Here is a 14,624-nt window from a genome sequence, read left to right on the forward strand (position 1 = left end):
GCAAACTGTGGTTAAAGTTTTAAAGTACTTGTTTGGTCCCAGTTTGGTGAAAGAATAAAGTAGAATCAAATGAAGATACTCAAATAAAGTACAAATAAATTGCTCAAAATGTTACTTATGTAGAGTAATTGAGTAAATGTACTTAATTATTTAACACTGCAATTGCTCAATTAAATAATGTAATTGCTTGTATAACCCAGTATTAAAATGGCGCGGGTTATAGTATGCTTCCTTTGTTGTTGTCTATTTGCTAAACACAGTGTCAATCATAGCCACTTCGTTCAGACGTAGTTCTCATTGGCTATAGCAGGCAACGCAGGTTTCTGATTGGACTAGCAGGTTAAGTCCCACCCCCACCCAGGTGAGCGCAGAGAAGTGAAGACGGCATGAACAGACGAGCGCGGCTGGAGACTGCAAAATTCTTGAGCTTAAACACAGGATAGTAAAAACTGTGTGAACAACAAGTCGACCTTTTGAGAGAGTTTCTCTGAAGAGACGGGAGTTGTCCAAACACCGGTGTGCCAGGAGTTAACCTCGTTTGGAAGTGTCTCGGTGAGGTCAGCGAAGTTAAGCTACAAGCGGCTCACTGTGGAAGCTGGCGTTGTCCGTCGGCTCGAGGCAGCTCCGAGAGCTCGTGTTCTCCTTGATAATATGTGAACTTGGCGTTGTATTTATGGTTGTGTTAGTCAGAGCATTAAGCTGCAGTTAAGTCAGCACCATTCTGCATTGATAACCCGGTGGGAAGAGTATGATTCATAGCTCAATTGTCGTTAGGTATTATAACTTTGTGTTTAAATCCGTGTTGCACTATTTATATTAAATAGTCCTGTCCTGTTATGCTCTCCTCGTGTTAATGATAAAATATCTGTTTAAAACTACTGAAGATGTGCATTTAAACTATGATCTTAAATGAAAGAATGCGAGCATGTAATATGCTTATTCATGTTCAGCAGATGGTTTTATAAAGTAAACCCATTCATTTCAATTTCAATTCAATGAATTACAGTGAAACCATTTCATTATTTTAATTGTTGTTGTGTCACAGTAGTACAATGAGAATTTGCATGTGATTTTCAGTGAATTTTTTGATGCAATAGAGTAACAGCCTTGTTTATATACAGGTTAGGTTGTTGAGTTCCCTGGAAAACCCTGTAGATTTTGGATTTGGATTCTCCTTTACGAAGGAGATGGCGAGCCACCTTTAACCCAGAGGAGTTGGACCACGATCACTTGTTGCACTGAGGAGACCGTCCATTCCTTCATCCCTTCATTCCTTCATCCCTTCATTCCTTCATCCCTTCATCCGAGTGCACCAGTGTGATAGGACAGTCAAAGCCCTACATCTCTGACTATTTTTTTCTTGACCAAATATCTCTTTTGAACTAAACTGACTTGACCGGACCAATCTGACTAAAAAACTGTTACGACCTCAACACGGCATCATCTTAAACATTTGGATCCAAAGAAACTCTAAACTGTTTGCACTAAAGACAATTTTCTTTCATCACCTGTGATATTGATAACAGGTTAATGACTGTTATGTTTTCGAGCTGCTAAGCAGTTATTGTTACTTTAAATGCACTAAGTATTGCATATGTTGAACCTAAAATGTGAGTATAAATCGTTTAATGTTCTATTGTTTGTTAAAGTTATCACAAATTGCAGTTGAACGTAACCCTACGGCTCCAGTTGATCATTGTGTCTGTTATCTCCTTACAACCTCTCCTGTACCAATCTAGACACTGGTCCACAGCATGTTGAGTCTTCTGTTAACCCTGTGTGGGTTACACTTAGAAATTGAGATATTGTATGTATACGGTGTATCTATATCTCTGGACTCATTAGTCACGTTTCACTTTAGGTTTACACATTGCAGTGCATAAACACCTCATGGAGACAAAAATTGCTAAAAGCACGAGGAGCACAACTCCAGCCAGGAACAGAACTACATCTACAGAGTGGTAGGAATACCAGGGCAGTCTGTAAGAAGCAGCTTTCAGATGAGCTGCTCCTTTGTGTCTCATGACAAACTCGATCCAGAACACGGCGTTATCCATCGGCGTTATTGGCTGATCTCTGTGCAGCCTGGAGAGTCTCTGCATGTTCATCCTGTAGGAGGGCTCGTTCAGGACTTCCTTTATGGCGTTCAGGAAGTTGTCATCTTTGTCCACTGTTGCCAATGTAAGAAGCTTAGCAGCTCCTCTCTCTTTCAGACGAAGAAGGTTGTCGTGTTGGTCAAAAAACAGAGGAAGACCTACAACTGGGACTCCGTGATAGAGAGCTTCTTGGACTCCGTTTGTTCCCCCGTGAGCCACAAATAGTTTGATCTTAGGATGTCCTAAAAGGTCGTTCTGTGGCATCCAGTCGACCAGTAAAGTGTTGTTACCCAGAGTGGCTGGTCTGTCACCTTTATACCTCCAGATGACTTTCTGGGGTAATTTAGCAAAAGCTGCAGCGATCTCATTTGTCATGTCAGCAGGAAGTTCACTCACAAAAGTTCCCAGAGACATGATGATGAAGCCATGCTCTCCTGAACTCTGCACAAACTCCTCCAAGTGTTGAGGCAGAGGTTTGGCAGGTTTACACTGGAACCCTCCCATGTACACAACGTTGGGCATTGTGGGGCGCGGATAATCAAACACAAAGTCCACTCTCATCAGCCAAATGTCTGCATCAATCATTAACTGGTTATAGTCAATATCAGGACCAAGATATTTGTCACATATCTTCTGGTATACTTGGTTAATCACCAAGTGGTTTTGTGCTCGGGTTATTAGACGTAAAACCAGGTTTTTAACTCTCTGTAAAAAGGTCATCTTATCAGAGTTGCCAGATCCTGTTATAGGAATATAGGATATGGGTGAAGGGGCAATAGCAAGATGAGCCTCTTCAGATATTAACCAGCGGACATTATAAACCAAAGGAAGGTTCAAATATTTGGCCAAAATGACTCCACTACCCCAGCAGGGGTCGGTGAGTACCAGGTCAAAATTGCTGTGCTGTAGAGTTCTCATCAACTCTCTGTCATCGAGCAACGCTGATGTAAATTCAGCCACAATGGAGTGAGCTTCAAGAAATGCGCTGAACATGCTAACAGTTATGTGGAGAAAACTGGTGAAGGGGAGAGCAGCCCGCTCAAATTCTATGATCTCAGATAAGATCCTTGTGATAAACGTCTGATCAAAGCTCATCACAGTTTGAACTGTGTAGGTACTGTAATACGAGGAGTTATCCTTGATGTACCAGCTATTGGTGGGATACACAATAGTTAAATTGTGTCCTCTGGAGTGCAAATCTCGAAGCAGAATATCCATGTTTATCCAGTGGCTGCCTTCAGTCGGAAGGACTAAGATGTTGCCACCTTGACAGGTTTTGGAAATGAGGATGAGGAGCAGCACAGCACTGCAGCAGCAAATCAGCCTCATCTGAAACGCAATCAAATGATAATCAATTGACTGAGGTGAAGAAAGACTTTAAAGGAGCTGTGATCATTTCAAAGTATCCATACTGAGCCATCAGTATATCAGTAAAGCCATTTTTCATGATTTCTAACCTCGTTTTAAAATTCTCCGTAATAGGTAATGGAATTATGCCTAAAATTAAATTTAAAAAACACACTGAAATTAATTAAAGCCCATTTGTGCCAAATCATTACTTTCCTAAAGGTAATATAGCAAGTTTAAACATGATTCACAAACAGCTGAAGTCTGAGCTCCACTTTCCCGCTGACTGAGCAAAAGTTGTAGGCTAACATGCAAAATGTACGGTGACACATCCTTAACACAAATCGGTTCCACTTACTGTAGCCTGTACTTTTCTCTCCACGCAGAAAAAAAATCCCAGTGTTAGAGAACTGTTTTGTACAGTGTCAGTAAAACAAACTCTGAGTCCTTATTTGCAGTCTGGAGGGGAGGTATGATTCGGGGTGCACTATAGCTCAGTGAAGTCAGTTCTAGGTTGGATATTCAAAATTTGGGATAATTTAAATGTCTTTGATGCAAGAGTTTTACATGTTTTCAAAGTACACTCACCATGTAGCCCTATACTTTGGTAGAAACATCTGTCCAATCTACTGCAATAAGCACTTTCATAAGTTCTACAGATGTCATGCATAAGACCAATTTAGCATTATCTTTTAGGCATTTTTTATTTTTATTTTACAAATATGGACAAGTCAGCAGGAAGATAGCCCTTATTGACAGTCCCTAAGTGAAACCTCAGGTTAAGGGTTCATGTTTCCAACCTAAAACTAACTTCACTGTGGTGTGAAGCCAGTAAGTGGATCAACATGTCTACAAACAGAAGCGATGGCATCATTACTCATTGAAAGGACTGGGAGAATTATTTTTAGCTTAAAAAAAAATGCAGGGAAACTCCAGGCCTTACCCCAACACAGTACGATATGGTAATCAAAGTTTTATTGTTGCCTCAGTAACTTTTATACAAAAGAACATAAGTGTGTGTGTCCTGCTCTCTCACTCGCTCTCTTATTATACAACAAGTCGTTCCCACTACCCACTACCTGTGTGTCCAATGACACTGATTGGTCAACTGAACATTTGGAACGTCCGCAAATCACCATAAAACATCACACCCTGCTCATCACTACAAATATCACTCCGCCTACTCAATGGGAATATTTCATTGGAATTGAACTTCATATAATGTGCAATATAATGTTGTTTTTACTTGTTACAGGTCTGTTAAATGTGACCCATTTGGTGAAATTGTGTCTCTCTTGGTCCTTAATTGTTGCTCCGAGCACCCGTACCGTAATGCTATGGAAAGTCGCACACTTAAAATCCTAACAGCGGCTCGTTTGACCGGTTGTTTTAACACATAACACAGTGCTAAAATCTTAAAAATACATGTGTCCATTGATATCTTTTTTGAGTGGATATCTTACTTACAATGATATTGAGCGAGCTAAGCAGTTTAGTGTTTCTATGTGCTGTATTTATTTAGTTTGAGAAACGATCTCTAGAAAGCAATAAAATGGACTAGATCTCGTCTCTGTTGCTACGTCGTTGCTAAGGGTCGGACTACTTCCTGGAGTGGTAAACATCGCATACATTACATTCGCTTCTACTGACGCAATGATTGTTTCCCAGTTATTAGTCGTACCCCATGTACCGCCGTAGGAACGGAGATCACACTGACAAAAAGTTTTGTATTTTGAGAGCAAATTGCCCCACAATATGAATACATTTTGATTATATATTTTATTTAGATGGTTACTTGTTGTATAATCACAATATTACACTCGAGGGTGTGCTTTAACGTCAAAAATCTCGTGTAATATTGATTAATTAGATTTGTCTGCTGCAGAATAACATAACTGTTCATATGTTTCTTGGACTTCTCCTCTCCTATTTTCCAGCATGCTCTCATCCTCCGTAATGTTGTCGAAATGTTGGTAAATGGTAGAAATTTTATTCACTTGTGATTAAACATGTGTTGGAATATTTCAACAAAGACAATTCAAATGACAGAAAAATCAAATAACTTCAATTCAAATATTTATATAAAATGAATTAAATCCACACTAGAAATATAGATAAACAGATGTTCTACATGAGATCAGCTTATTATATTAAAAAAAAAAAAAAAAAGTATTATGGGCAAGATAAGAAGGTATTCGAAATAATATTGGTCTGATGTCATTTTAAGAATAATTTATTGATGGTCCCTAAATTAAACCTACACAGTTGGATCCGGAAGGTCTGTCGACTGTCCATCCTAAAACTGACTTCACCGCAGTGCGCCTGTAATCACTCCTCCCCTCCAGATTGCATGGATAAGCACTTCCGGAGTGTTGCACAGCTGCTACACAAAAACAGTTCTCCAACATCTTGTTTTTTTCTTTGTGGTGAAACAACACAGGCTACAGTAAGTGGAAACGATGTTTTTACGCAACATGTTACATGTTACAGTTTTGTTGTTCAGTCAGTTGGAAAGTTGTGCTCAGACTTGAGCTCCAGTTTGTGAATCATGTTTAAACTTGCTATATTACTTTTAGGAGAGTAATGCTAACGCCCAAATGGGCTTTACTTAATTTCAGTGTGTGTGGAGCTGTTAGACACTGTGTTAATGTTATAACTGTGATGTGCAGTTTAGAAGCCCTAAGACTTGTATGTCCACAGGACTGACTTTCAATGTCAAGCATAATTCTATAGGCTATTATGGAAAATTTAAAGGGAGAATTTCCAATGATGGAAAATGAGGGAGGTTAGAAATCATGAAAAATGGGCAGTATGGATGGCTTTACTGATATACTGATGGCTCAGTATGGATACTTTGAAATGATCACAGCTCATTTAAAGTCTTTCTTCACCTCAGTCAATTGATTATCATTTGATTGCGTTTCAGATGAGGCTGATTTGCTGCTGCAGTGCTGTGCTGCTCCTCATCCTCATTTCCAAAACCTGTCAAGGTGGCAACATCTTAGTCCTTCCGACTGAAGGCAGCCACTGGATAAACATGGATATTCTGCTTCGAGATTTGCACTCCAGAGGACACAATTTATCTATTGTGCGTTCCAGCAAAAGCTGGTACATCAAGGATAACTCCTCGTATTACAGTACCTATACAGTTCCAGTGGAGAAGAGCTTAGATCAGACGTTTATTACTAAGCTCATATTTGATTCCATACAATTTGAGCGGGGAGCTCTCCCCCTCACCAGTTTTCTCCACGCAAATGTAGGAATGTTCGGCATATTTCTTGAAGCTCACTCCATTGTGGCTGAATTTACATCAGCGTTGCTCGATGACAGAGAGTTGATGAGAACTCTACAGCACAGCAATTTTGACCTGGTACTCACCGACCCCTGCTGGGGTAGTGGAGTCATTTTGGCCAAATATTTGAACCTTCCTTTGGTTTATAATGTCCGCTGGTTAATATCTGAAGAGGCTCATCTTGCTATTGCCCCTTCACCCATATCCTATATTCCTATAACAGGATCTGGCAACTCTGATAAGATGACCTTTTTACAGAGAGTTAAAAACCTGGTTTTACGTCTAATAACCCGAGCACAAAACCACTTGGTGATTAACCAAGTATACCAGAAGATATGTGACAAATATCTTGGTCCTGATATTGACTGTAACCAGTTAATGATTGATGCAGACATTTGGCTGATGAGAGTGGACTTTGTGTTTGATTATCCGCGCCCCACAATGCCCAACGTTGTGTACATGGGAGGGTTCCAGTGTAAACCTGCCAAACCTCTGCCTCAACACTTGGAGGAGTTTGTGCAGAGTTCAGGAGAGCATGGCTTCATCATCATGTCTCTGGGAACTTTTGTGAGTGAACTTCCTGCTGACATGACAAATGAGATCGCTGCTACTTTTGCTAAATTACCCCAGAAAGTTATCTGGAAGTATAAAGGTGACAGACCAGCCACTCTGGGTAACAACACTTTACTGGTCGACTGGATGCCACAGAACGACCTTTTAGGACATCCTAAGATCAAACTATTTGTGGCTCACGGGGGAACAAACGGAGTCCAAGAAGCTCTCTATCACGGAGTCCCAGTTGTAGGTCTTCCTCTGTTTTTTGACCAACACGACAACCTTCTTCGTCTGAAAGAGAGAGGAGCTGCTAAGCTTCTTACATTGGCAACAGTGGACAAAGATGACAACTTCCTGAACGCCATAAAGGAAGTCCTGAACGAGCCCTCCTACAGGATGAACATGCAGAGACTCTCCAGGCTGCACAGAGATCAGCCAATAACGCCGATGGATAACGCCGTGTTCTGGATCGAGTTTGTCATGAGACACAAAGGAGCAGCTCATCTGAAAGCTGCTTCTTACAGACTGCCCTGGTATTCCTACCACTCTGTAGATGTAGTTCTGTTCCTGGCTGGAGTTGTGCTCCTCGTGCTTTTAGCAATTTTTGTCTCCATGAGGTGTTTATGCACTGCAATGTGTAAACCTAAAGTGAAACGTGACTAATGAGTCCAGAGATATAGATACACCGTATACATACAATATCTCAATTTCTAAGTGTAACCCACACGGGGTTAACAGAAGACTCAACATGCTGTGGACCAGTGTCTAGATTGGTACGGGAGAGGTTGTAAGGAGATAACAGACACAATGATCAACTGGAGTCGTAGGGTTACGTTCAACTGCAATTTGTGATAACTTTAACAAACAATAGAACATTAAACGATTTACACTCACATTTTAGGTTCAACATATGCAATACTTAGTGCATTTAAAGTAACAATAACTGCTTAGCAGCTCGAAAACATAACAGTCATTAACCTGTTATCAATATCACAGGTGATGAAAGAAAATTGTCTTTAGTGCAAACAGTTTAGAGTTCTGAATATAAACGTTAATTAAAACAGCATTCCTGATCTATTGTGGTTCAGGTCAACACTTACTTGTTCATCTGTCAAGGTGTGTTTATATGCAGCCCAGTTCACAAAATAGTCGCACTTATTTACATATTCTCAAAATTACACTCACGATCTGTTTATTTGAAATATCTTTTTAATCTACTGCAATAAGGACTGTAATCATTTCTGATTTTACAAAGTTCACCATAATTGGTCACCATTGCCCTGTACAGATTTTGGGCCACATCATACCAGAACCACCGGTTAGTTATTCATATAGGCATCAGCTGCTATACGTTTTTCATTTTCATTTTTAAATGTGGAGGTTTCTTTTTTTGATTTGCTTGCAGCAAAGTGATTGGTACCATTTCACATAGTGATGCTACACTGAATAAAATAAAATTAAACTAAACTGAACTGAATTTAATTGAGTCATAAGCCGACCTCTGAAATCAAGACCTATCATGAATACTGATCAATTCCACTTTTTCCACCTTTAATGACCACTTAAGGGCTCCAGATAATCATGATTTGATTTTAAACACACTCATCAAACCATTCACTTCACCAGGAGAGAGTTTGCCCCCATCCACCAGTCAGGTTGCAGTTTACATCCATATCTGTCCGGACTCATATAATATATACAGTGAACCCTCGTTTATCGCGGGGGTTACGTTCCAAATAGAAACCGTGATAGGCGAAATCCGTGAAGTAGTAACCTTTATTTTTTTTACAATTATTATACAATGAAATACTCCATAATACATTGAAACCAAAGAACAAAACCTTTTTACAGGCCCAAGCATTTGTTTAACAAATAAAAGTACTGCATAAATGTTTTTTTTACAAATAACTACTGTACTGTAAAATAATAATTTTAATCATCAATACGAACTGAAGGCTTCAAATTGCTGAGATCGGCACCGCCCCACTGCGACCCGAGTCATTGGATTAGAACGGGAGGAAATGAAAAATGATTATGAAAACAAATACAAAGTACAGTCGGACAAATAGTGACTCGTGTATTTCACTGCTCTTCTGACTGAGCCGCTGCATCCTGACTCCGCTCTGCAGCGGTTCTTTCTTCTAAAGCCCGCGGTGCAGGTGTGGTTTTTCGAGAGAAGAACATAGTTATCGGTAGTTGTTGTCGCTCTTTTTTCTTCTGGGCAAAAAGATTCTTATAAACCGACATGCCACCGTCGATTATGTTTGAGAACTGTAATGAACGGCTCATCAAAGGGTCCCACTCTTGAGCTGCTGGCTGAAGTTCAGTGGCCATTCTCAGCATTGTTGCTAAGCGACCAAGTGTTAGTCCATCCTCCTCATCTTTATCCACACTTGTGTCCTCTTCTTCCTCTTCTCTTTCATCGTCGCTTGGTGGCTTTGTCATTTCTGCCAGGTCTGCATCGGTCAGCGGATGTGCGTCTGCGTCGATCAGGGCATTAATGTCATCCGGAGTCATGTCATTAAAGCCGTCTCCTCCGAGCTGTTTAGCGAGATTCACAGCTGTATCTACGGCAGAGTGATGGATCTCGTCAAGCGAGCCTCCGCTTGGGTTTTGCACTGCCTCTGGCCACAGTTTTTTCCAGCAGGCATTCAAAGTTTCAGTTTTCATCTCCTGAATGGCCCTCTGAATATTTTGGAGACATGATGCGATGGTGTATCCACGCCAGTAGTCCGTTAGTGAGAAATCTTGATCCGAGTCCATAGCCTCAACAAGATGTTGCAGGGTGTTGCGCGTATAGAGAGCCTTGAAAGCACGGATGATGCCTTGATCCATGGGTTGAATCAGGGATGTAGTGTTTGGCGGCAGAAATTCGATTTGCACACCATCATACGCCAAATCATCAGCGTGACCTCCGGCGTTGTCAACGAGCAGAAGCACTTTAAAGTCTAGTCCTTTTTCTCTCAAATAACACTTGACGTCCGGGATGAAACAGTGTTTGAACCAATCCAGATTGAGCGCTTTTGTCATCCAAGCCTTTGCGTTGTGCATCCAGTAAACGGGCAAATCATCCTTATTTTTGTTTTTCAGTGCTCTGGGATTTTTGGACCTATAAATAAGCCCTGGTTTAATCATAAAACCTGCAGCATTTCCGCACATAACCAGAGTCAAACGATCTTTTTGGGCTTTAAATCCTGGGGCTTTGGCTTCTTCCTGCATGATGAAGGTGCGGGAGGGCATTCGTTTCCAAAATAAGCCAGTCTCATCCATATTAAAAACTTGTTCAGGCTTATATCCCCCTTCCTCAATGATCGCTTTAAATTTATTGTTCACGAACGCTTCTGCTCCAGCGGCATTCGCAGAGGCGATCTCTCCGTGCAGAGAAACATTTTTAAGTCCAAAGCGTTTCTTAAATTTTTCAAACCAACCCTTGCTAGCATTAAATGCGCTCGGTACTGCGTGAACAGCACTTGATGATGGCCCGGTATCGGCATCCTCCTCCTCTTCCCTGTCGCTGTCGCTGTCAGCAAAGGTTTGATACAGTGTTCTAGCTTTTGTGCAGATAACGTTCGTATCCAGCGTAATGTTTTTTTTTCTGCAGTCATTAATCCACAAAGCTAATGCAGACTCCATCCTTACCATGGTCTTGTTGCGGACAGTTGCAACCCTTTTTGCATCCTTATTCAAACTTATTGCTGATGTCTTCCTTATGTTATTTTCCTCCTTCTTTATGGAACGAACGGAAGATTCATTAATTCCGTAATGGCGACCTACAGCCGCATAGCTTCTACCTTCATTTAACATGTCCAGAAGTTTAACTTTTTCTGCGATAGTCAGCATCTTCCTCTGCCTTTTGGGCCCGACCGCAAGTGCCGTTGTCGGTGCAGAACGTTTTGTCGACATTATGGTTTTTAGAGAAACTTGAAATTGCAAGAGAATTTGCAAACTTAAATTTGGCAAGCTGTTTTACGTACGTGTACATATTAAACCGCAACGTTATTGACAAACAGGTAGAGAAGAAGCGGAGAGACTGTTTAGCCAATCAGAATGCAGAACACAATGCACGATGCAAATCCGTGAAGCAGCGAGACCGTGAAAGGTGAACCGCGTTATAGCGAGGGTTCACTGTATAGTGAAACCTTGAATATGTTCACATGATTGGCCAATAAAGCTGATTTACAGTATCCAAGGCTCCAATTATAAATGTTTCATCAAATAAACTATACATTTTAAAATGTGGAAGCTTCACACACATCTTCAGTCAAACAGCACCGGAAATGAATACAAACGCCAACGTTTCAAGGTGGACACCAAAGATTACAGCCACCAAGTAGCTGACCAAATGTGAAATGTGGTAATAATCTACCCATTCTGTTCCTGAGTTAGGGTGTTGAATAATGCCCAGAAAACTGTTTTTGCAGAATTATTTAATGTCAATTGACCTTTGACCTTTTGGATATAAAATGCCATAATTTTGATTGCATGCTATTAGACCTTTGTGCACAGTTACGGCCATACATGTGTTTTGTGAGGTCACCGTGACCTTTGGCCACCAAATTGGAATCAGATCATCCCTGAGTCCAAGTGAACATTTTTAACAAATTTTAAGAAATTTTATTCAGGCATTCCTGAGAGAGTCGTATATGAGGTTACAGTGAACTTGACCTTTGACCCCTGGCATCTGATCATTTAATCGTTGAGTCATGGTGAATATTTGTGCCAATTTCACTAAAGGAGTTCTTGAGATATTGCATTTACAATGATAGATAGATAGATAGATAGATAGATAGATAGATAGATAGATAGATAGATAGATAGATAGATAGATAGATAGATAGATAGATAGATAGATAGATAGATAGATAGATAGATAGATAGATAGATAGTTTATTGATCTGGCAAGGGGACATTTTCTGCTACAGCAGCATGGATTGGAAAGATACAGGTAAAAGCAATAATAATTACAATAAAAATACAAGTAGAACATTTTTTAAATATAAAAATGTGAAAATGTACAGTTTATACAAATAGAATAGAAAAATAATTAAACAACAGTGACACGGTCAGCAGTAGTGCAAATAAGTTAACTGAACATGGTGATGCCAGAAGAGTCTATTTAATCTATTGTTAATGATGTAAGACAGATTTAGTCAAAGGTGAAGTATTGTAAAGTCTTATCGCAGTGGGCAAGAATGATCTCCTGTATCTGTCCTCGTGACAGCGGAGCTGGAGGAGTTTATTGGAGAACATGCTCCGCTGTCCCTGCAGCAGGTGAAGAGGGTGGTCAGGATTATCCAATATGGATAACAGTTTGTTCAGCGTCCTCCTTTCCACCATTATTTCCAGGCTGTCTGGTTTGTAGTCAATGATGGAGCCGGCCTTCTTCACCAGTTTGTTAAGTCTGTTGGTGTCTCCGGCTCCAATGCTGCTCCCCTAGCAGACTATGGAGAAGTACAGTTCACTCATCCCCTTCTTGTAGACAGCGTTGATGTTGGTCTTCCAGTTCAGTCTGTTGTCGATGGAGACACCCAGGTACTTGTACTCCTCCACCATGTCCACCTCCTCTCCCTGAACACGCAGTGGTTGTGGAGCCGTCGTCTTCCTCCTGAAGTCGACCACCATCTCTCTGGTCTTAGTCACGTTCAGAAGAAGCTGATTTCTACCAGCCCACTCCACAAAGTCCTCCACTACTGTCCTGTACTCCTCCTCCCATCCATCACTTATACACCCAACCACTGCAGAGTCAAATAATGGTACAGATGTGGTGTGAGGTGGCAGTGACCTTGACCTTTGACCTTTAACCCTTAACTTCTAAACATCTCATGCTTCTGTCCAAGTGAATGTTCGTGCCAAGTTTGAAGGAATTCTATGAAAATATTCCCGAGATCATGTCTTCCCGAGAATCAGTCAGACAAATGAGAGGGACGTCACAGGGTGCTGAGTTTAGCATAAAAATATTATTTTCCATAAAACATTATTTTTCTCTTCAAAAATGTATATAAAATGAAAGAAGTACTGAAATCCCCCCCTAAATGAATTATACCTAATTGATAGTACAATTTTGCTTGGTTTGGAGATTGTGGATCACATGATATGAGACCAATTGAAAAAAACTTACCATAAAAATATTAGAAGCAATTAGAAGCAATAAAATCCCATGAAAACAAGTGTGTTTTACAAAACTGGACAAAAAGGGCACAACAATTCTTTTTTTTTTTTTTAATTTTGTGCTTCTTTGATTTTATGAGCATTTTTATATATATATATTCTACTACACAAGACAAGTACGATAAACCTCTTTTTATTGGATTTTTAGAGCTGCTTCTTCTTCATTGAAAAATGTTCTTTTATGGAATTTAATGTTTGGTTTGGACAAATCTTTATTCAAACCAATTTCCCATTTATATGGAGTCACATGACCTGGAAGCTGCAAGGTATTAAGAAAATAACGATTTTTCTATGCTGACTTTTCCATAAAAATATTCAAATAGAATTGATTAAGCACTACAATCAAAAACATTTTTTTTGATTTTGTTTTTTGTTTTTTTGTCATGTATAGTAATAGAAGTTGCCATTGGTTTTTAGTCACAGGGTCACATTATATGGAAGCTACACCATAAAAAAAAAATATGATCTTCTTTTCAAATATTTATATAAAATAAATTATATGTACTCACAATAGATATTAGAGACCAATTTAGAATACTTTGTTAGTATAATATTTACTACTATGGTGATATACTGACAAAAAAGGAACTTTTGTTTGTTTGTTTTTTGGTTATTCAAACGGTCCCTGAGAGGAACCGCTGCGGTTAAGAGCAAGATCTCGGAGGTGGGTTTAACATCCTCTGCTGGCTCTCGGTGAGGCAGCGTAACCCGCCTTTGAATCCGGTTGCGGTATCTCCAACTTCAAACTAACTTCACTGCAGTTTGAAACAGGTTTAATAGGGACGAGCAGGGAGTGGATCAATCTGTGTGCAAACAGGAGGAGATAACGAGATTACTCATTGACAGGACCTGAACAATCACATTTACCCTAGAAGCAATCGGGGGTGTTTCTTTACTTTTGTTCCCAGTTCATCCTCATATGTAAGTTCAAAACAACTTCAAAGTGCCTGCATTAACACGTTCCTGCACAGCACATTCACGTCTTTGGAATAAACTGTCTGAGTTCAACTCTTTTTGCTTGTACATGTGAGACCATCAAATACACTCTCAAGCTTTGTGAAAGTAACTCTTTTCTTGGAGTTGATTTTCAACCCTTTTCAGGAGTTGAACTTGAACTCTTTGGGAGTTAAACCTCAACTCCCATGAAGAGCAAATTTGACTTTAAT

The 14,624-nt window shown here is 40.0% G+C and overlaps 1 protein-coding gene and 1 pseudogene across 1 annotated transcript; one reads left to right on the top strand and one right to left on the bottom strand.

The window, feature by feature from the left end:
* Nucleotides 1–1,017: 1,017 nt before the first annotated feature.
* On the bottom strand, nucleotides 1,018–3,868 carry LOC138616268 (UDP-glucuronosyltransferase 2C1 pseudogene; annotated as a pseudogene).
* A 1,967-nt stretch (nucleotides 3,869–5,835) lies between these two features.
* On the top strand, nucleotides 5,836–8,757 carry LOC138616269 (UDP-glucuronosyltransferase 2A2-like). Its single transcript, XM_069690466.1, has 2 exons — nucleotides 5,836–5,889; nucleotides 6,370–8,757. The coding sequence occupies exon 2, from the start codon at nucleotides 6,370–6,372 to the stop codon at nucleotides 7,951–7,953; it is 1,584 nt and encodes a 527-aa protein (XP_069546567.1). The 5' UTR covers nucleotides 5,836–5,889; the 3' UTR covers nucleotides 7,954–8,757.
* Nucleotides 8,758–14,624: the final 5,867 nt, after the last annotated feature.

This window comes from Brachyistius frenatus, unplaced genomic scaffold (assembly GCF_029030835.1).
Source record: "Brachyistius frenatus isolate BFR_SWC_R1_liver_20210118 unplaced genomic scaffold, ASM2903083v1 Contig_9, whole genome shotgun sequence".
Lineage (NCBI taxonomy): Eukaryota > Metazoa > Chordata > Actinopteri > Embiotocidae > Brachyistius > Brachyistius frenatus.